This window comes from Pholcus phalangioides, unplaced genomic scaffold, assembly GCF_987345545.1.
Source record: "Pholcus phalangioides strain wild (caught in Gottingen) unplaced genomic scaffold, Ppha-v1.0 ptg000018l_1, whole genome shotgun sequence".
NCBI classification, from domain to species: Eukaryota; Metazoa; Arthropoda; class Arachnida; order Araneae; family Pholcidae; genus Pholcus; species Pholcus phalangioides.
In genome coordinates this window covers 17,663,330-17,685,932 of record NW_028301611.1, presented here as the reverse complement: position 1 = coordinate 17,685,932, position 22,603 = coordinate 17,663,330, and the positions used below count along the sequence as shown (strand labels likewise).

At 33.7% G+C, this 22,603-nt stretch overlaps 1 protein-coding gene across 2 annotated transcripts in view; it reads right to left on the bottom strand.

Moving 5' to 3' along the window:
- LOC149071782 (hemocytin-like) overlaps positions 1–22,603 on the bottom strand; it is a 218,274-nt gene that overhangs the window by 155,347 nt on the left and 40,324 nt on the right. Inside the window, exons 9-13 of one of the 2 annotated variants that reach the window (XM_089247586.1) lie at positions 22,044–22,165; positions 17,932–17,973; positions 15,029–15,121; positions 12,491–12,572; positions 5,007–5,128 (exon numbers count right to left, since the gene is read on the bottom strand). In XM_089247586.1, the coding sequence (XP_089103712.1) occupies positions 5,007–5,128; positions 12,491–12,572; positions 15,029–15,121; positions 17,932–17,973; positions 22,044–22,165 (461 nt within the window). The remainder of the gene's footprint in view (positions 1–5,006; positions 5,129–12,490; positions 12,573–15,028; positions 15,122–17,931; positions 17,974–22,043; positions 22,166–22,603) is intronic. The other variant, XM_089247587.1, reaches the window with a different exon arrangement.

Below are 22,603 nucleotides of genomic sequence, written 5' to 3'. Positions count from 1 at the left end.
CAAACCACGTTATGTGCATAACACATACTCGTCACATTTCAGCATGGACCAATTCGTTAGAATTTCCTGAGAGAAATGTCTATAGGTACGCGGTGTACATAACAGTTTATTAGTAGTTAATACGTCGAGAACAGTGGTTCTTAAGGGGGTTGGTGCACACAAATTTTCCAAAAAAACACATTTTCGATTTTTTTTCAATTTTCAAACAATATGAAATTTTTTGCGCCTAACAGTGTTCAAGTTTTTCTTCTACCTGTATTAGAAATATTTTTTTTAAATATTTTAATACAAACTGAAAAAACTGCTGGCAGATATTATATAGACATGCTAATATTTCCACATCAACAAAATATCGTAAAATTCAAATGGCAACACTCATTTTTATTCATTGCTAAATGATTGGCGCAGTGAAAAATCATGAATGATGTTGTGAAACGATACTTTTATCACTATAAATGCCAGAGCAGAACGCCGACAAGGAAAGAAGATTCCTACCAAGGGAGTTGGTAACGGTCAGGCTTTTCGGTCACATCTTCAGAAGTCACCGGCCAAGCGGTTAGCGCACCAACTCCTTAGTGAGATACTCTTTCTTTGCCTGCGTCTTGCGCTGTCGTTTATGGTGATACTGGTTCCGTTTCCACAACGCCATTCATGGTTTTTTACTGCGCCAATCATTTTGCAATAAATAAAAGTGAGTGTTGCTATTTGAATTTTACGATATTTCGTAGCTGTAACCTAACTGCGAGAGATAAGTTTTTATTTCTCATCTCATTCTCAAGGCCATTTTTTTATCTCTGCCCCCCCCCCTGTGTTGGGGGCCCTGCCAGCCCCATCCTCTTCTATGGGGCTATGCGGAGACCTCAGTTAATTAGGTGCACGATAAGGTCAAAATCATTAATGACAATAAATATGTATATCAAAAATTGGTGGCAAGTCCTATTTCATTTTGCCCTGGGGCGATGATGCTGGTGAGACAGCAGTAGGGATGCACTTTTATTATGGACGAATATTCAAATGTTTGTGTTCCGTGTAGAACAGCCTTATGATCATCAAGTGTTCCGCGAGAAAGTTGACGTTAAAAAAACCCCTGCTCCAGACGGTCAACAAACCTACACCTGAGGAATTCTGTCCTCACTTCCCCCACCAAGTTGCATAATTGGATAATTTTCGCCCTTTCAGAAGACACTATTATCACACAGCGTCTGAACTAATAATGATAAGGACAGTCGATCACGACTGTTCACTTATCACGCCTCAACGTTTATAGGTTTCGCGTGTCATCTCTCAGGGATCTCGTACAGAGAACAGTACTCAACACACACTTACAAACAGACACACCAGAGAACATTATTATCCGAACCAGACAGCACTCGTGACACACGAATAATCGAGAATTTAATAACTTCCACGAAACGCTTCGTCGTCAAGCCTAATGTCATAACGCCCAGACGCTGCCGATGCCACCGCAACCAACCGGGGGGTGTTAATTTAACACGGACACGTGACAGTACTCTCGGCTCTCACCGCCCGTCCATTTCGCCCGTGTCCTTTTCCGTATAGGAAACGCGTGTGTATCCGCTCCTCCGCAAAACGTCCATTTAATTAAGGTGAATTCTTAATTGCGTAATGTCATGTTAAAACGCATCTCTGCTCGAATTAAAGCCGATTACATGTTAAGAAATGCTGCAAAACGTTGTTGTGATGCATGTGGAACGTAAATTTTCAGGCCGTGACTGAATTTAATTTACTGTATTAAGTTTTTGGATATGGTGTCCCTTTTTTAAAGACCGGGATTACATTATACAAGTTTTATTAAAGATATTTTACAGTTGTTGAGAAAAACAAACAAAAGTCCTATTAGTTACATTCACTGGAATGCAAGCAATACGCTTAGTGATTGCATTTTTCAAGTTTTATAAAATAACATGTCTAAAACTTTCATATTGCAATCCTGGCCTAATACACGGCTCAAGGATAAAAATTTATGTGCGAATATATTTTCAGGAAGGGATTACACAGTAAAAGTTTGATAAAAGGTATTTTACAAAACTTGAAAAATACAAATAATAAACGTATCGATTGCATCAGAACGAATGCAACCAATAGTCTTGGTTGTGGTTTTTTTTTTCAAGTTTTGAAAAAGATCTTTTATCAAACTTTTATAGTGTAATCCTGGCCTTAGGTCGGGTTTTGCAATAGCAATATGAATATCACTGAAGAATTTTCAGAAATGTGTTTTCTGTTCACGAAACCACAACAGGTGAAGATATTTCCGACCTCGTAGCAAAATGTATTGCATTAAAAAGAAAATATCAACTTCCTATGAACATACTCGTACCAATGAGAAAAAGGTACGTCAGCAATGGCGTGTCAATATATAAAATTTGCTTTATTTTGAAACAAACGACCCAGAGTCCAGGAGTTTGACACCCTTACTTAAAGCCTTACAATCAATGTTTAAAAGAGACCTTAAAATCACGATTTCCACTTTTTGTAAACAAACTTTCAAAAAGTCACAGTTTTGTACTTTTATGATCGTGGTTATAGACACTTTTGGAATTTTTACTAACCTTTTCTGCTTCGAGTATGACTTACGAAGTCGCGGGGTACAAAGCCGCTATACAAAGACTTAAAAGGAGTGCGTAACTTTTGAATGCTTTAGAAAATTACTTACGCCAAAGAAGCACTAAGGAAGTTTGAAATTCCTAGAACCACTCAGGAAGCGTGCAACCACCTGGATATGTATGCACCGGTAGAGGCGCAAGAGGCATTATCACCCATAGATATGCGTATTCCTATGTAGGGTACGCCGTGATAAATGGTTTGCACTTCGATATTACTTCATTCAATTTTTCCGCTATTGCTGATTATTTTTCGAGTACCTCTAAATAGTAGGATGAAAACCCATCGTCTTAGAATCGTTTTTTAAATCCTTAAAATCGCAATTTCTAACACTGGAAGTTTCAGACCCCTTTAAATGACAACATCGGTATCAGACTCTTGAAATTACAGCATCGGTATAGAACCTTGCAATTGTCTTGAAAAATCTGTTATACAGAACTTTGAAATTAAATCATCTCTATTGTAACACCTTTGAAGTTAAATAATAAGTTATACAGACCGTTTATGTGATGAGAGGATCAGTGTTTCAAATGACAGAACCAGTTTCAGGTCTTTAACAGGATATAACTAGTTTCAGCTCTTCAATAGCACAGAACCAATTTAGACCGATAAAATGACAGAATCAGTTTGAGATCCTGGACAGTTCCCATTGAAATGTCAAAATATGTTTTACACCATTAGCAGGACAGAAAGATGGTCAGGCTCCCTCGAAATGACATAATACGCTTCAGGCCCTTTAAAATGACATAATACGCTTCATACCATTGAAATGACAGAATACATTTTAGATCCTCAAAATGGCAGAATACATTTCAGACCATCAAAATGGCAGAATACGTTTCAGATCCTCAAAATTACTCAAAAAGACAGGCACCATACGCTGCCGATTTGACAAAATCAGTCTCTCAACCCGTTGAAATGACAGAACTAGTTCCAGACCCTTGAAAGAATAAGTTTCAGACATTGGGATGACAGAGACTGCCCCAGACCACAGAGTAAGAATAATATTTCTTTCATATCTTTAGTCTATGCCCCAGACCCTGTAAATGACGGAAGTGATTTCAATCGTTACAATCGAAATTTCGCTCTTGCAATCATGGTTTCAAATCCTCAGGGATACAGTTTCGTGAACTCGAAGTTTCATAACCTTGACATGTGCTTTGAAAAAACCTTTCTCTACTGAACCTTTTTCCACATAACCTTTCTCTACTAAATCACTTTCAGACCCTTAAAATTGCAGAATCAGTTGCAGACCCTTAAAATTACAGAATCAGTTGCAGACCCTTAAAATTACAGAATCAGTTCCAGACCCTTAAAATTACAGAATCAGTTCCAGACATTTTAAATGACAGAATCAGTTCCAGACATTTTAAATGACAGAATCAGTTCCAGACCCTTGAAATCACGGAATCAGTTCCAGACCCTTGAAATCACGGAATCAGTTCCAGACCCTTGAAATCACAGAATCAGTTCCAGACATTTTAAATGACAGAATCAGTTCCAGACATTTTAAATGACAGAATCAGTTCCAGACCCTTGAAATCACGGAATCAGTTCCAGACCCTTGAAATCACGGAATCAGTTCCAGACCCTTGAAATCACAGAATCAGTTCCAGACCCTTAAAATTACCAAATCGGCTTTAGACTCTTTAAAAATATATATTTTAATATCCTTTTATTCTCTCTGAAAATCACGGTTTCCGACACTTTAGACTACAATTTATGATTTTCAATAATCATAAAATTTTCTCCTTCTATTAAAAACATTACAATTACTTCAAGTGATTATAGAGATCTCAAACTAATCTATATGTTGCTGGCAAATGGATCTAAACCTACTTTCTTTAATGACCATCATCTGAAGTATCTCAAGAATACAGAATTTTCGTTATGTCTACGTAATGTCGGTCATATTCTTTAATTTAAAAAAACAGCTAAGCTTTATTTATTTATTTTTTGCCTGTCCTGCTTGCTTAATGTCTTCAAGATTCGAAAGAGAAATAATTTCCCATTCGGCAAATGAATAGAATTTTATTCCTAATTCCTGGCGGCCATTTATGAAGTTTCCGATTTCATCATGAATGAAATAAATATAATGAATCACAATTTCTGACGGTTTTTTCCTTTTTTTTTTTGCATAACCGAACAATAGCTCCACGTGTTATTTATAAATCCGTAGCATTAAAATGAACGACATTTCCAAGGCTTCGTATTCAACGAAGGATCGGAGAGAAAAAGTTGTATTTTTATGAACGCGTACATTATGCAAATTTCTTTGTGAATTTCATGAAACCTTCTAAATGGGATGTTTACTGGTAGGAAGCCTTTCGTTTATGACGTTCAGAACTTATACCATTATTATAATTTGTATATAATGTACTTACGGACACATTCGGGAAAGCTACCGTACGGTGACCACTGTCCATCTGAAAGACACTCCATGACTATTGTCGTTGAGAGGTCGTTTGAGAATCGATATCCTTCCCTGCATGTCCCTGTACATGCGCTGGAATATGGAAAACGATTAATGTAACTACACTGCGTCATGACATTGTATCCATTATGTCCACAATGGTCATGTGAATAGACAATATTCAAAATCAATCATAATGTGAAAGTAAAGAGTCTTTGTTTGCCCTCGATAAACCAAATACCACCCCACTGTATTGAATTCGTATATTGAAAAATGATACGTACGCAAAATCATTCGAGTATTGTTGTTTATAAAGACCCATTGTTTCAATGCATTCATACGAAACTCAATGTAGAAATTACTGCTAAGTACCCACTATAATACCCGGCCGCTGCCCATGTTTTCTCTATACTGATAGCATCAAAGCAGTGACAAACCATTGTAAAGGCATAAACATGTCTGGAACGCATTGTTTGAAAACCGCCTGTTTAATCAAAGTAAACATTCCAAAACCGATTGTCGGGGGCCCCCCAAATCATTGTTGCCCGGAGGTTTTTTGCCCATTTCTGGCATTTTCTCGGCTCCAGCGAATTTTGAAAGTAGCCATCAAGTTCAAGTCGGGTCCTATTTGGTATCCATGCAAAATTTGGGGACGATCGGTCTAAAATGGTAGATTTGTATAGAGAACATACGCACACACAAGAAAATAAATTTCATTATATATGTATAATTAATTGTTTAGTTTTGTTTAAATTTTTATCTTATGTATTGTTTTCAGAAAAAAAAAATTATTTTGTGTGTAACATACAATACTTTTTTATAATGTAATTTATTTTATAATGTAATTTATATTATAATATAATTTATCTTATAATATAATTTATCTTATAATATAATTTATTTTATAATATAATTTTATGATACAATTTATTTTATTTTATTTCTTCGGCATTTTATTTTCACTAATTTTTCACATTCATTAGACATTTATTCCTATTCCCGTTTTGGAACATGCTATCTTGCGATTTCACATGGTATCTGAAAATGATAGACATCATGTGGAACATGTTTTGTCACAGTAACAATTGTAAAAATTGTTGAAATTGTAAACGTTTGCTTAAATGTCATTTCTTAACAAAACGCCCTCTGGTGGCGAAATGTGCAACTAATTTTTTTCTCCCTCCAACAAATTCCCATCACTTCTGGAAGTTCTCCACAAAATTTCTCAATTTTCTGATCACTGGTTTCGCCTGTAGGCTACTTTAAAATAGGGTCTTTTAATTATCTTTCTATACTATACAACACAAATATATTTTAATTAAAATTTTTACGAAACTATGAATATTTCATATACCATGTTACTTTAAATTTATTACAAATTGGTATCATTAATTATCTAAAAAAATGAAACTTGAATGAGCAAGTAATAAATGTTCCTTATTTGAAAATCATAAAAATTTGTGTGTAGTTTACAAGTTACAAAATCTCTCAAAACTAATTACAATTTTAAAACAAATTTAAAATTATAATTACAAATTAGTACAGTTTCAGATATTTACAATATTTTTATTAGTTATTATTTTTAATATTTCTTTCTAATATTATGTCATGAAGTTATTATAACAAATATTAACATGACATAATCCATACTAATTACAGCTGTTTATAAATACAATAAAAATGTTCATAAATTAATATATAAATGTTATAAAATAATAACAGTTTTTATATAAAATATATCCGTATTATCCTTAAAAGTGATATAAAATATATCCATGTTATGATATTTACTTAATTTAGTATTCAATAACATTAATTATTGACGAATATTATTTTTCAGTATTTACATCGAGGATATCGAGAGAGAATATTAATTTAAAATAATATTTTTTCACTAAAGACAAACGATTTCAGAACTATTCACTCACTGAGGAAATCAGTAAACAGTAAAAAAATTTAAAAATAATTGAGCCGCAGTTTTTTAAAAATTATGGAATACATTATTTAAAAAAAGGGGAAAAAGTTATCGGTACATAGTCCATGAAAAGAAGAAGAATCAATATTCATTATTGTTCTCGTGATTGCGTAAAATCTGATGTATAATAAGAGGAGGGAGAAAATTAAATGCAATTAACTGAGAAATTTTTTTCAATGAAAAATAAATATTAGAAATTAATTAGAAAGTAATGCAAAACCTGTGAATGAAACTAAAAAAAAATCAATTAAAAACACAATTTAATAAGAAACCTCTCGTTTTTTCATTGTTTTTTTATTGTCAAGTTTTTATTTCTCATTAAAAACAATTTTTTTTTTAATTTATGCCAAATTTTGACAACACTTGATTAAAGATATTGATTTACTTATTAAGTTTGTGATGATCAAAGTTCTTTTTTTTCTTAATTTGGGGTTAAAAAGAAATTTAATTTAGTTTTTGTAGTGTGGAAATATACTAAACTGAAGAGCCAAAAAAACTGGTACAGGCATGCGTATGCAAATAAAGAGATATGGAACCAATCAGAGTACGGCGCTGCGGTCGGCAACGCCTATATAACACAACAAGTGTCTGGCGTAGTTGTTAGATCGGTTACTACTGCTACAATGGCAGGTTAAGTGAGTTTGAACGTGGCGTTATAGTCGGCGCACGAGAGATGGGACATAGAATCTCCGAGGTAGCGATGAAATTTGGATTTTCACGTACGACCATTTCACGAGTGTATCGGGAATCCGGTAAAAAATTAAATCTACGACATTAAATACAAATACAACGCCACAACAGAAAAAATGCCCAACGAGGTGGCTGATAAAAAGATACCCATAAAAATATGGTTGTCATGTTAATTAGTATTTACGTCATGAAATAAAACTTTTGACCAAATGTCATGAATATAGAAAGCGGTTTCGTCTCGGCGTGATTTCCCTATATTTCCTTTGAACCCCATTAAAAAAAAAAAACACCTTCTTGGCTGGTCTGTATGTCATGAACTAAAATTTATGATTGAATTTCATGAATTTCAGCGGTTTCTGCTCAGCGTGATTTCCCAAGGTTACCTTTGGGTGAGAATTTCGTAAAACCTCCTGTCGCATAGTCTTTACGTCAGAAAATAAAAATTATCACCAAATTTCATGAGAATAGCTTCAGTGGTTTTTGCTCGGCGTGATTTCTCTACGTTACCTTTGAACCCTTTTTTTGACCCCCTTAAATGCCAAATTTCGAAAAAATCATTCTTATTGAGTCTTTACGTCATGAAATGGAACTATTGCCAAATTTGATATTTATATCTTCAGTGGTTCTGGCTGGGCGATGGTGAATCAGTCAGGACATGTTATTTTATATATAGATATGATTCGATTTTTATATTATTTTTGTTTCGGATAATTTCTCATATAAGTCCTTGAAATGATCAGAGGATGAAACAAAATGCAGGACTTCACAGATTTATATCTTCACAGAACAGCTATTTGCACGTATTTACAAGCAGAGATGTTGACGGAACGTGACCTACATATAGAATGCGATCTACAGGAAACGCTTTTGACTTCCGACTAAAATTTTACAACTGCATAGTTCTGCAAAAGCGGCACCACATATATGTAGGCAAACGCATCTTTCTAGAATAATCTCCACAATTCGCATGATATCTTTACATTTCCTGTTTGACATCATATTGGAGCTGTCACCAAACGCGCCAAGTTTAGCGTTAATTTGATGAAATTCAATCAAACTTTCTTTACGAGGCGATTGGTGATTAATAAGCACTGAGTATTCACAATCACCGGTGTATCACTTTCATGGGAACATATAGGGAATTAATTGCGATCGAAGCCGAACGTCGTACAAACGTGAAAGTGGTATAAACGAGGTTCCACTGTATATCGTACTTCCCTTATTAGCGGAGAAACTTTTGGTGCCATGTGTGTCCGTTATCGAGAGGTTCTACTGTATACGCTATATGGACCATGAGAGAAAGAAAATGAAATAAATCCGGCGCTTTTTAAAAGTATCAACATAAAATCAACTTATTTTATTAAATAAATCTGCTATGGTCTGATTAAGATATCCCGAAACTTCGGCTGTATTTTCGAATGAAGTTTTTGAGAAAAACTACCCAGAGTAAAAGGGAACTTTAATTATAAACACCATGTATATAAATTGGATTTTAATTTGCGAGTTATTTATCAAAATTACTCGTACTTATTAGAAAGAATTTGTTTGAAAAATTATAATGAAAATATTTTTTATCGCCTACTTTTTATGAAGAGAGTGTAAATTCAATTGATATTTGTGAATTAAAGCAAGCCAATAAATAAATAAATATATATTATATATTAGAATTTCTAATTATAATTTATATATTAAAAATCTCTTCACGACCAAATAAAGAAAACCATTCACGTTTCTTTAATTTAATTAGATATTGATTTTTAATTAATTTGCAATATTTCTTTTTTTGTAAATTATCTTCTATATATTAATAAACAGAATTTAATATATTTGTAATGTCAAGGATTTTATTAAATGTTTATTGAATAGAGATCTGGTAATTAAATTTTATAGAAAAATAATTAATTTACCTGTTCGAAGCAATGGCCTATTCATTATGAAATTCACTTGATAGTGGAATTAAAAGAATTTCTAAAAACATTTCAAGGAAATTTAACTGTTGAGATTATGAGGAAAGAAAACGACACTGCTCGTCGTTGTAGATAAATAATTATAACAATTATTACCTTCTCATTAGCGCCGAGTGCTTTGTCACTCGTTTTCACTTGATGAGACAAGTATGAAGAATTATCTGAGATAATTTAATAATAGTGATTCCATAAACGCATGCAGTATTCATAGTAATGCGGAATGCATAGCAATTCCATAAATGTATGCAGAAATGGCAAATTTAATAATTGCGATAATTAACTGATTTAAAAGTTATTTATTGCTTAAGAATAATTTTTCAATCATCTCTATTTCAATGGGTGGTTACAGATTTTGGCGACAATTAGATTTTGTAGAAAACAAAATCAAATTGTCGTCACCTTTTTGGTGACACCCCGTCCATCAGGCTATCTGATTAAATGGCGAGCTACATGCACTGAAAGATTGGCGAAGTGCAAAATCGAATCGTCGCCGAAATCTAATAAGATGCCTACTTCGATAAACACCGATTTCAGTGATGTATTGCAAAACAAAGGATGTAGATTTAAGCGGAACTAGATAGAACATAGATATGGTTTGTTGTAGGTTCTTCTGAAAGCTGGGAATGGACAAGGTAAATTTGGGTTTTTTTTGGTAAATTTGACCAATTGTAGCTAGAATGGTATTTACGGAATTGGCGACTAAAAAATTTTGGTTACAATTTGATTTTGAACTTCGCCAATATCCTTCAGCAGTTGCAGCTTGCCATTTAAAACATATATTTCGATGTAATTTCTGTCACTTTACAGGATATTTTCTGCGCTTAATTTGCGTGTAGGTCTTACAGAAACTTCACAAATTCTGTCAACGTATATACGTTAGTGCCACACATGCACTCAGAACACGCATTTCGGCATGTACTGATTCGTCAGAAATTCCATAGAGTAATGTGTACGAGGTGCATGCTCGGTTCGTATATATAAATGTGTACTAAGATTACGTATTGATAGGGTGACCATATTTCCTCGAGGGAAATTGGGATTCCAAATACGGGAAAATATGGGACATCGCCAATTATCGCCAAAAATGGCGCCAAATCCGAACAAAGTTGTCAAATATTGTTGAAATTACCGAAAAATCACAATGGCGGTAAAATGAAGCATTACTGCAAATTACAGTGGATTAAAATGAGAATTCCACGAAAAACAAAACGTTCTCCAAGACAAATGTGGGAGATTAATATTATCATTTATAGCTGTAATTATCATAATATAATTTATGAGTTGAAAAATAATTTCAATCTTGGACTTCAATAAAGAATAAAAATTCAAGTAGGTGTCGTGTAAAATACGGGAAAAACCGGGACACTTTTGCCAAAAAGTTAGGACGGCCAAAAATACAGAAAATACCAGCACACTCCCGGGAAATACGGGACGTATGGTCACCCTACGTATTGATTTACGTAGTGATCACATAGTCAGATGTATCGACAGGTGCATGCGTGCGGCACCAAATGGGCAGTGAGGTTTCATCGCGTATTGTGATTGATTGCGTGCTTACAGTTCTGCGTATGGCACAGACGTACGTATTACAGTGATTGCTTTTTGTGTGTGGCTTAGTGAGGTGTATTGCGTGTTGTGGTGTACCACCTTTTATGCTATACTGCATGTTCTGGTGCGTTGCTTAAACTGTGGTGCAATGCGTATTGCGCCATTGTGGTGCAAAACTTGTAGTTCACTGTTTATTGCGGTATCGTATATACTGCAGGGGTTTTCAACCTTTTTGTTCCATAACCTTCTTCTTCAAATTTTTTTTCGCTATCGCCCCCCCCCCCTCCCGGGCAATGCGAGATAACCCATAGAATTCTATGTTATACCCGTAGCTTTTACTGCTCCCCCCTTGGATCATTCCTTTGCCCCCCGTCCCATTCGGTGATATAAGGTGTCACGTTGGGAAACACTGGTATACTGTGATGCATTGCGCATCGTGGTGTTTTTGAGTAGAGACTATTACCTGTATAACGATCAATCACATCATTTCACAAAGCTAGCGTATATTCGTAACGGTAAATGTCGTAAATGAGGTTATTATGCATAATTACCAATAATTTTGGCAAATTTGATAAATTTCACTAAATTTATCACTTTTATCAGTGGTTATGCTCAATATTCAAGCGTCGCATCGTTGGTATCATTATATCGGGGAGGGGGTTGTTACGATCGCAAAATTTGTTATCATTATATCGGGTCAGACTATATTCGTCGCACGCACTAGACACATTTGATTTCTTTTTTCATATTTATCACGTTCACAAATTACACCTAGGTATGATTTACAATCATAGATAAAAGTGATGACTTTCAAGTATATATCAAATTTACTAACGACACTTGGTTATTATGCATAATCTACGGCAAAAGTGATAATTCTTTTAATATTTATCAAATTAACCAATAAGTTTGGGTGTATGCATATTTGCCGGTGAAGATGAAAAATTTATCGAAACTTATCAAGGCAACTAGTAAGTATGCATAATTGCCGGTTATTATGAATAGTAACCGATTTACCATAGCATATTCGCGTCATTTTTTTGTACCCATTCACTAAGTTCATTTGATTACTGTACAATTAATGATTCCTGATTACTATAACAAACTCCGTGAATCATGTATGTTTTATGGTGAGGATGTACTGGCATCAATCTTCCAAATTAGATATGGAGAAACCTTGATCATAGTATATTACTCAATATTCAAAGTACCCAATGAGATGACGGCCATGATTAATTATTCATTACATTTGAAACATCTAATTTAGTTACTTACTATCTCCAACTTGTCTGTTCACACTTCATAGAGCCCTGTTGGATTTGAGCTGGTCTTTCGCATGTGAATGCTGTGAGAATATCTGTTTAAAATGAATGTAAATATACAGGGTGTCCTATAAAGTTTGACAGATTTAAAAAAAACAATCATGAAAAATGGGCAAATTGATGTATCGTGTTGCGGTTTGTGCCTTTAGACTTGTCGAGGAGTAGGGTTTTTTTCGACGCAATAAAAAATAAAGTTTAAATTCTCACCGACAGGTGGCACTATTTGGCGACACGTCAACAAAATAGCACAAAAGCATCTACAGCAACTGCACCAAATGCATTTTTTTTTTGTACCATCGTAGTCTTTAGAGAAGTGGTCTCATGCCTTTTACGATTGTGAAAAACTCTATGCAATTGTTTTTAATTTTAGAATTTTAAAATTTAAAAAAGATTGAGTCGGTGAAAATCCTCACACAATCTTTTTGCTTCATTTCATGAACTGAACAGTTTCCTTTGTACAGGGTGTCCTGAAAGCGATAATGCACCCTTTATCTCATGAACCGACAATCCGTCGTAGAGGTATATGTGCAATTTAAAAGTTGCTCAGAAATTGCTTCAAAAACTACCCTGTGCGAGTATTGAGAATGAAAATACAGGGTGGAACAAAATAAGAAATCTAAATTTTTGAACGGTCCGCTTGTCCTCTAATTTACAAATAGAAAGTTGTTGCCTTGTCTCTCCCGCGCGCGAATAGCGCACATTCGGAGATATTTGAATTCGAAAATTGGAGAGAAGTTGGGAAAGAACAGCAGGATTGGGGAGAAATGAGCGTTGTCCGTTAGTTTTCTTGCTGTTCTTTCATAACTTCTCTCCGGAGGGGCGCGGTAGCCCAGTCGATAAGATACTCGCCTAAAGTACCGAAGGATGTTTAGAGGTGCCACGAGTTCGATACCCTGTTCGTCCTTGTCAGGTAACTTTCCTGACACAGGGGTACAACAAAAAACGGCGACTTGACCGCAGCAAAAAATTGCTACCGCAGGGAGTTCCCCCATCGAGGGGTTAGCGCACCAACCTCTCGATGAATATAAAAAACAAGCCTGCCGTTCGGAATCGGCAATAAATTGTAGGTCCTGGTCTAATTAGCCCTTGTGTGCAGAAAATGACCGTGGTGCGACAAAAATGATCAAATGATCAAAACTTCTCTCCGGTTTTTGAATTCAAATATCTCCGCGAATATGGCACTTGGAAACATGGAACTTTTTCTGTAGGCCTCAGGAGATACAGGGAAATAACTTTGTTTTCGGAAGTTAGAGGAAAAGGGGACCGTATAAAAATTTAGATTTTTTTTTTATTTTATGAAGACTGTATTTTCACTTCAAAAATTTTCTGGACTTTCACTTAAAATCTTTATTATGAGGAAACAGCACTATGAAGTTCCACCTATCGGTGAGTTCTTCAACTACTTTTTCTTGTGTCAGAACATGTCGGAATGTGTGTGTGTGTTTGTTATAAGTCTAAGGCACCAACTGCATCCAGGTATGTCAATTTTTGGATTTCTTTAAAATAAGTCTGAATTTATGGGACACCCTGTACTTGAAATCAAATTCAGTCTTTTATGAATTATTTTTGAAAACAATCCGAAAAATTCAATTAGAAGATTATTTTCCCAATTAACGGATTAGGTTTTGTTTAAAAAATGAAAAAAAAATTGAAATATTAGAAAAAAAATTAAGTCAATTTTATATGGATTGAAAAATATTAATGAAAAAAAATCGAAAAACCGTGATTTAAAAAAAATAAAATAAATAAATTTAAAAAGAAAAACATTTTGCAATTTAAAGAAAAAAAATTACAAAAAATTATAATATAATAATTTAAAATGTTTGAAAAATTAAAACCGAAAAGAATAATTTGAAAAATTAAAAACATTTGAAATTGAAGAGAGTAATTTAAAAAAAAATAAAAAGGACCATTTAAATATTTTTTTAATTTAAAAATTGTGTGGAATAGTTTTAAAACCAAAAAATATTTAAAAAAAATTAAAAAGTTCACAAATGAAAAAATAAAATGAGAAAAAAATTACAAAAAATTGGCATTACAAAAAAAATTATAAAAAATTAGCATTACAAAAAAAATTACAAAAAAAAATTACAAAAAATTAGAATTACAAAAAAAAATTACAAAAAATTAAATTACAAAAAAAATTACAAAAAATTAGAATTACAAAAAAATTACAAAAAATTAGAATTACAAAAATTTCATACTTTAATTAATAGTATAAATTTTTTTTCTGACAAATTTTTTAAACTTTCCCACATGGATACCAGACTATATTTTTCATCCATACGGATGAAAATCAATATCAAATTTTCTTTCAAAAAATTTGTTTTAATACTAAATCGACATCCTTATTTCCAATCAGCTGATACAGTATATAATTATGATCTTGAACATATTAAATAAAATAACGTGAAGGAGAAAAAATAACCTCTCAACAACGCACGTGATTTTTAGAAAATTTCAGTATCATGTACCTGACATGGTTACGTACCGTGATGTTGCGATTGTTGTTGCGACTGTTGATGGTATTGTTCCTGTTGTTGTTCCCACGAGTCAAATCCACCGCCATATTGACTGTATTCATCTAAAGAAAATCACGCCCATGTTAATACATACATTTCTGGTTTGTTTTTTTTCCCATGAAGCATCAAAATCCCTTTTCCCGTTCGTATTCAAAAACACAAGATTCTCTCATTAAAAACGGATTTTCGTTCGTTATTTCGGTTCGTGTTCATGCAAATCAGTTCTGAAATGAACATGGCATTTGTTAAAAATAACAAGAGTTATATTGCAATACGATTGAACTCGAATGTGCCCCTGCGTATAAGCTTTAAAAACTTTATTCGTGATTACCTCGTGAATTAATAGTAATGTGGTTGTCATACGACCCGTATTTTACGGGACTTTTTTAGTTTTTTTTCCACATGTGTGGTAATTTCGACATTTTTTTTGAATGAAAAGTGTTTTTTTTTTTATATAAAATATTTACTTATAATTTTTTACTTATTTTTCAACGAATTGAAATATCCATCTTTGCGGAAATTTTAAATATTTTCGTAATTAGTTTGCATAGTTCTGTTTTACTATAATTTTATTTAAACTTTTTGATGAATATCTATGAATATATGCATTTAAATTAAATGCAAATTTGTTTATTTTGCTGTAGAAAGGATTGTATCTAAATATTGTATTTGCGTTTCGTTATAATTTCCGCTTGTAAGCGATTTTACTAATATAACATATTTTGATCGCTTTTAGATTAATTTGTCGTTATTTGAACGGTGGTTTGCAGTAACCCAGTATTTTATCCGATAATAGTTATTTTCCATTTACAATTGGCAATAATTCTTTATTTTACCGCCAACTGGAAATGAACTATATTTTACCGATAGCTAGCAATATCTTTCGTTTCACCATATATCTATAATATTTCACCAAAAAACGGCAATATCTTGTAATTTAATAACCTGTAATCTCCTGTATTTTACCGACGACTTTCAATAACTTGTATTTTATTGACAACTCGCGATGTCCTGTATTTTACCGACAATTCTCAGTCACCTTTCTTATACAAGACAATTCTGTCACCTTTCTTTTACTGACAATTCTGTCACCTTTCTTTTACTGACAATTCTGTCACCTTTCTTTTACTGACAATTCTGTCACCTTTCTTTTACTGACAATCCTCATTCACCTGACAATCCTCATTCACCTTTATTATACCGACAATTGACAATAATTCTGTATTTTACCGAAACCGGCAATATGTCCGTATTTTACCGAAACCGGCATTATGTCCGTATTTTATCTGCAATTTTCAGTAACCCGCATGTTACCGAAAACTGGTAATGTCCCGAATTTAACCGAAAATCGACAGCGTCCCGCATGTTTCAAACAGTTGTCAGTGTTCCGTGTTTTACGGACGATTGGAAATAATTCCCTATTCTACCGAAAGGAGGTAATTATGTTTTTAATTGCCAGTGTCTGGTATTTTTCAGTCAATTGGCGTTGTCCTAAACTTGTCAGTGTACCGTACTTTACCAGCAATTGTAAATGCGCCGTGTTTTACAGACACCTGGGCAAGTCTGATGCCCCTTCCCCTTCTCACAAGCTGCACTGGCAATTTTTAGTGCCCTGTACTTTATAGACAACTCGCAGTGCCCCGTATCTTAGAAATTAACAATATCCCTTATTTCTCTCTAAAACTTGTCAGTGTACTGTATTTCATAGATAATTGGCAATGTTTCGTGTTTTACCGACAAATGACAACATACCCCCTACTTCATCGACAATTGGCAATGCCCTGCGATTTATAGCTGGAAAAAATACATCACATTTTTAAATCATTATTTATCAACAGTGGAACCTTCTATAACGGACACTTGCCGTTAGCGAAACGCCTCCCCATAAAGAATACTTTGAAGGACGTGAAACACGGTTTCGAATCATTTCACTACGTATAAACGGGCATTTCCCGTTAACGGAAAGAAAATTTATATCCTCCCGTGTCTCCGTCGTCGAGAGGTTCAACTGTATTGCTTTGGCTCGGTTTTGTGTCTTCTGCATTAGAAGTGTGAAGTTACAGTTAGAAAAATGTAATGGACGTATTATTTGTACACAGGGTGTCCTGTAAGTCTTTATTCGACCTTTATCTCATCAACCGTTCGTCGTAGAGGTATGATTCAAATTTAAAAAATGCTCAAAAGTCGTTGAAAATTACCCTGCACCAGTTTCGAGAATGACAAAATACAGTGTGTCATAAAATAGAAAAATCTAAATTTTTATACGGTCCCCCTGTCCTCTATCTTTCAATTAGAAAGTTCCTGCCCTGTCTCTCCTGAGGCCAACTGAAAACAAAATCGCGATGGTAAGTGCAATATTCGCTGAGATATTTGAATCCATAATCAGAGAGAAAAGTTTGGAAGGAATAAATGAGTGAATGAGGAGTGATTCGTAAGTTTCTTGCTGTTCTTTTCCAACTTTTTTCCGATTTTGGAAGTCAGATATCTCAGCGAATATTGCACTTCAAAACGTGGGAACAATTTTTTTATAGCCTCAGGAGAGATAGCGCAACAACTTTCTAATTGGAAGTTAAAGGACACTGGGACCGTTTAAAAAATTTAGATTTTTCTATTTTATGATACACTGTATATTTTCACTCTCGAAACTGATGCAGGGTAATTTTTAACGACTTTTGAGCATTTTTTGAATTTGAATCATACCTCTACGACGAGCGGTTGATGAGATAAAGGCCGAATAAGGACTTACAGGACACCCTGTATAATATGAATTTAAATTGTGCAATTAAAACTCAATATTGTTCAACAAAACTTTATCTTGGATTGTTAGTTGGGAATTTGTATTAAAAAAAATCGAAAAATATATTCAACTTACTATTTTGATAACTGTAGCTCCCTTTGCCATTGTAAGCCCCTGCTAAAAATCAAAATGAACAATTTGAATGGATAATCAGAATAATACACTGTTCACATCAGTTTCTCATTTCCATTACTTAAAGAATATTGATTTGACACTTATGTGAGCTTGGTGTAAGGTAAATCCATTTTGCATGAGATAGATATTCGATATGAAAATCTTGTATGAAATACATTGTTGTCAAAAATCACGGTTGTTACTGTGAAAAACATATTAAAAAAAAAAAAGATTGTGTTCACATATCTTTGCCAAAATGTGATCGTTGTCAAAATTGCTGTGAAAACACGTTGCTGTCAAAATAATTGTTGTGTAAATGCATTATTATCGACATTGTTGTGTAAATGCATTATTATCGACATTGTTGTGTAAATGCATTATTATCGACATTGTTGTGTAAATGCATTATTATCGACATTGTTGTGTGACCGCATTGTTGATAAAATTTCCGTTTAAACAAAGTGTGGGTAAAACGATTGTTGTTTTTAAACTTATTGTTGCCCAAATAAAAAATATCAAAATTGCTGTGGAACATGTTGTTGTAAAAGTGAGTGTTGTGCAAACACGTTGCTGTAAAAACGAGTGTTGTGATAATCGCATCATTATAAAAATGAATGTTGTGTATATACATTGCTGAGCGCCAAAATGATTTTTGTGTAAATATACTGTTGCTAAAATGATTGTTGTGTAAATATACTGTTGCTAAAATGATTGTTGTGTAAATATACTGTTGCTAAAATGATTGTTGTGTAAATATACTGTTGCTAAAATGATTGTTGTGTAAATATACTGTTGCTAAAATGATTGTTGTGTGAATACATTATTGTCAACATATCAATCACAAATGCATTGTTGTCAATATGATTTTGCAAACACATATTTGTTAAAATTATTGTGTGAAGATATTGTTGTCAAAATTACTGCAAAAAATATTTCTGTCAATTTTTGCTCTTGTGCACGGTATTGCCATAATTGTTGTTGTGTAAACATGGTGTTACCATAATTGTTGTTGTGTAAACATGGTGTTACCATAATTGTTGTTGTGTAAACATGGTGTTACCATAATTGTTGTTGTGTAAACATGGTGTTACCATAATTGTTGTTGTGTAAACATGGTGTTACCATAATTGTTGTTGTGTAAACATGGTGTTACCATAATTGTTGTTGTGTAAACATGGTGTTACCATAATTGTTGTTGTGTAAACATGGTGTTACCATAATTATTGTTATGTAAAGATATATGGGGTGTTGTCACAATTATTGTTGTATAAACATTATGTTAACAAAGTGTTGGTTCTATAAAATACGTATACAAAACATGTTATTAAAAAAAGATTGTGGTGTAAAAAAAAAATGTTGATGAAATGATTGTTACGTGAAACTCATATTTGCTGGAATCGTTGTGTTGATACATCGTTGCCAAATTTATTGTTGACTTGCACATTGTTGCCAAACTTTTGGTATATACACACTGTTGTCAAATTATTTTTATCTATCAGTGCTATAGTGATAATAGTGTAATAAGTACACTTTTGTCAAAATTGCAGAGTTAACACATTGTTGTCATAATAATTGTGTGAAACATATCGTTGTAAAAATATTTTTTTCGTAAAACCCATTGTTTCTATAATTCCAACAATTATATTGTTAGATAAAACTATGGACAAAATAATTATGGGAAAAATACCATTGTCAAATAACGTCTTTTTATGATAAAACACCGTTGTAAAACTGTTGTCAAAATAGTTGTTATGTCAGGAAACATGAGTTCTCAGGAAAAAAATTGTCCAGCCGATTGTTAAAAACCAATTATTGTGAAAATGAATGAAACAAATTATTGTCAGAAAGTTGTCAAAATTATTAATTTTTAATTTCTTTTGTCAAAATGCTTAAAATTATTGCCAAAATGATTATTGTAAAAATTGATAACAAATTGATTGTTGGAAAAATCAGTAAAAATGGTAGTTGAAAAAATTATTTTCAAAATGATTGTTGGGAAAAACTATTGTTAAAGTTGTTATTATAGAAACCTAGTAATGTCAAAATAGCTGTTGGATTTTTTTCTCCTCAAAATGCTCATTGTAAACAAATTATCAAAATGATCATTAGAAACGAATTAATGTCAAAATGATCATTAGAAACGGATTAATGTCAAAATGATCATTAGAAACGGATTAATGTCAAAATGATCATTAGAAACGGATTAATGTCAAAATGATTGTTGGGTACTAATTATTGTCAAAATAATCATTAGAAACGGATTATTGTCAAAATGATCATGGGAAGCAAATTATTACCGGAAACATAGTTGAAGAAAATTTACTGTTGATATAGTTGTGTGGAAAAACGTGTTGTAGAGAGCAAAAAACAATTTCAGCTGGCCTTTATCGTAAATTATCATTTAACTACTAATTTTCAAGTACATTGTCGAGGCAAATCATTATTTTTTTTAACAATTATTACAATAAGATATTATTTTTATAACATTTCTGTAACAGACCAGGGATGTTTTCTAACCTCATTATAACAAACAAATTATTAATTTATTGGTAATTTCTATATATCATAACTTAACAATAACTTTACATTCAAATTTTTCGATGCGCCTTACTTCATTTTCATTTTCCTTACCTTTTCATATGCCTTACTATAAAAAATAGTTAATTAAAAATTATATTTTTTGAATAACTTTTGCCTAATAATCGAATTTTCAACACATAAAACAGTCATTAAAAAATTCAAATAACAATAATATTGAATAATCTTAAAATATTCAATCAATATCGGGCTTTAAAAATCTCATTTCAAAAGCATTCAGAGCCGGAAAAAATTTCCATTGATTATTCTGCCATAAACAGAAAAAATCGATTATGATTAACGATCGGATTTTCCAACAATATAAAAAAAACAATAAAAAACAGTCGAAATGCATCGTGGGTAAGATTGGATTTCAATCAACTCGATATAAAATTTCCGTTACTTATCAATATATTATATCGACCACTAAGTTCTCCGCTATTAGATTCTTTTAAAAAAATAATTAAATAAAAAAATTGGGTTGCCATAGCTAAAATACACACATGCTATGGCCTGCGGTCCGAATGCGGCCCTTGGAGTTATCTGATGTGGCCCGCGACAAATAAACACACCACTGTAGTAGACCACGAAAGATTGCCGAATCGTTTAAGTGAACATCCCATTTTCAGATCGTTTAAGCCGCCAAAGGTACACATCGAAATCATTTAAACGATCCGCGGCACATCTCCAAACCACTTGAGCGACCCGCTGCACATCTCCACTTCACTTGAGTGGCACGTGGTGCATTTTCAGATTCTCAAGTGGCTGCCGGCATATTGCTAGATCACTCGAGTGACCCGAGTCCAGCTTTGAGATCACTTTCGTGGCTTGCATGATACTTAAAGTTCGCTTAAAGTAGTCCGCGGCATTTTTATAGACCACTCAAGTGGATTTTGGCACATTTTCAGATCATTCGAATTGCTCGCGACACAGTTATAGATTACTCCAGCTGCCCGAGGCAAGTTTCAAATCTCCCGAAGAGCTCGAGTCAAATTTCGAGATAACTCAAGTGGATCGCTGCACATTTTCAGAAAACTCAAGTGACCTGCGGCGAATTTCTAGATCACCTGCGTAGTTCGAGTCACATTTCTAGATTACTCAAGCGGCCTGCGGCGATTTTTTTTGAGAACATGAATTGCTCGCGGCACATTTCCAGATAACCTGAATGGCTCGAGGCACATTTCCGGATAACTCAAGTGGCCCTCGGCTCATCTTCAAAACGCATGAATAGCTCGAGTCATTTTTCCAGAAACTCAAGTGCCCCGCGACACATGTCCAGATCTCCAGATCACCCGAGTGGGTCGAGGCGCATATCCTGATAACTCAAGTGACATGTTTCCAAACCAATGAACGCGCTCCCCAAGATGATTTATTCATCTCGAAAATAATATCATGACAAAATTCCGAACATTTTTGAAGATCTATAGCAATATTACGAATGTTGTATTATAATCCCATTAACAATTTTAATAATAGGTAACTCATGCGAATATTACCTGAACAATCTGGAAACGATTGGTATGGGCGCCACGCGGCAGTTTCGGAATCGCACTCCAGACCAATTGTCGTCGATCCGTCCGGGAATTGGTGACCCTGGAGGCAAGTGGCTGTACATCGACTGTTTTAACAATGAAAATGAATAATGACGCTTGTTTAACGTGTTATATCTGAATATATATGAAATTGCGCTGATTGCTTATGTTGGCGGAATACATAATTCATCAAGGAATTCATTTATGATTATGGGAAGCGTGAGAATTGGAGATTCTGTGGGTTTTAGTCTCTAGCAATATATTGGAGTGCTCCTAAAGCCATGGCCGAACTCGTGTCAAGGCTGACCCAATAGTCATTCGCAAATATTAGCTTCCAATATTTGCTTTTTCCTGGTATAAAGAAGCGGCACAGGCTCATCTACACATTAGCCCAGCTTGGCCCAATACTCCTCGAGAATATTCGCCAAGAACAAGTGATGTAAAGTAAGAACAGTAAAGAACAAAACCTGTTTTTCCAGAACACTCTTCGTGTTGGGACTGTTGGCGTTCTTCGACCAATGTGC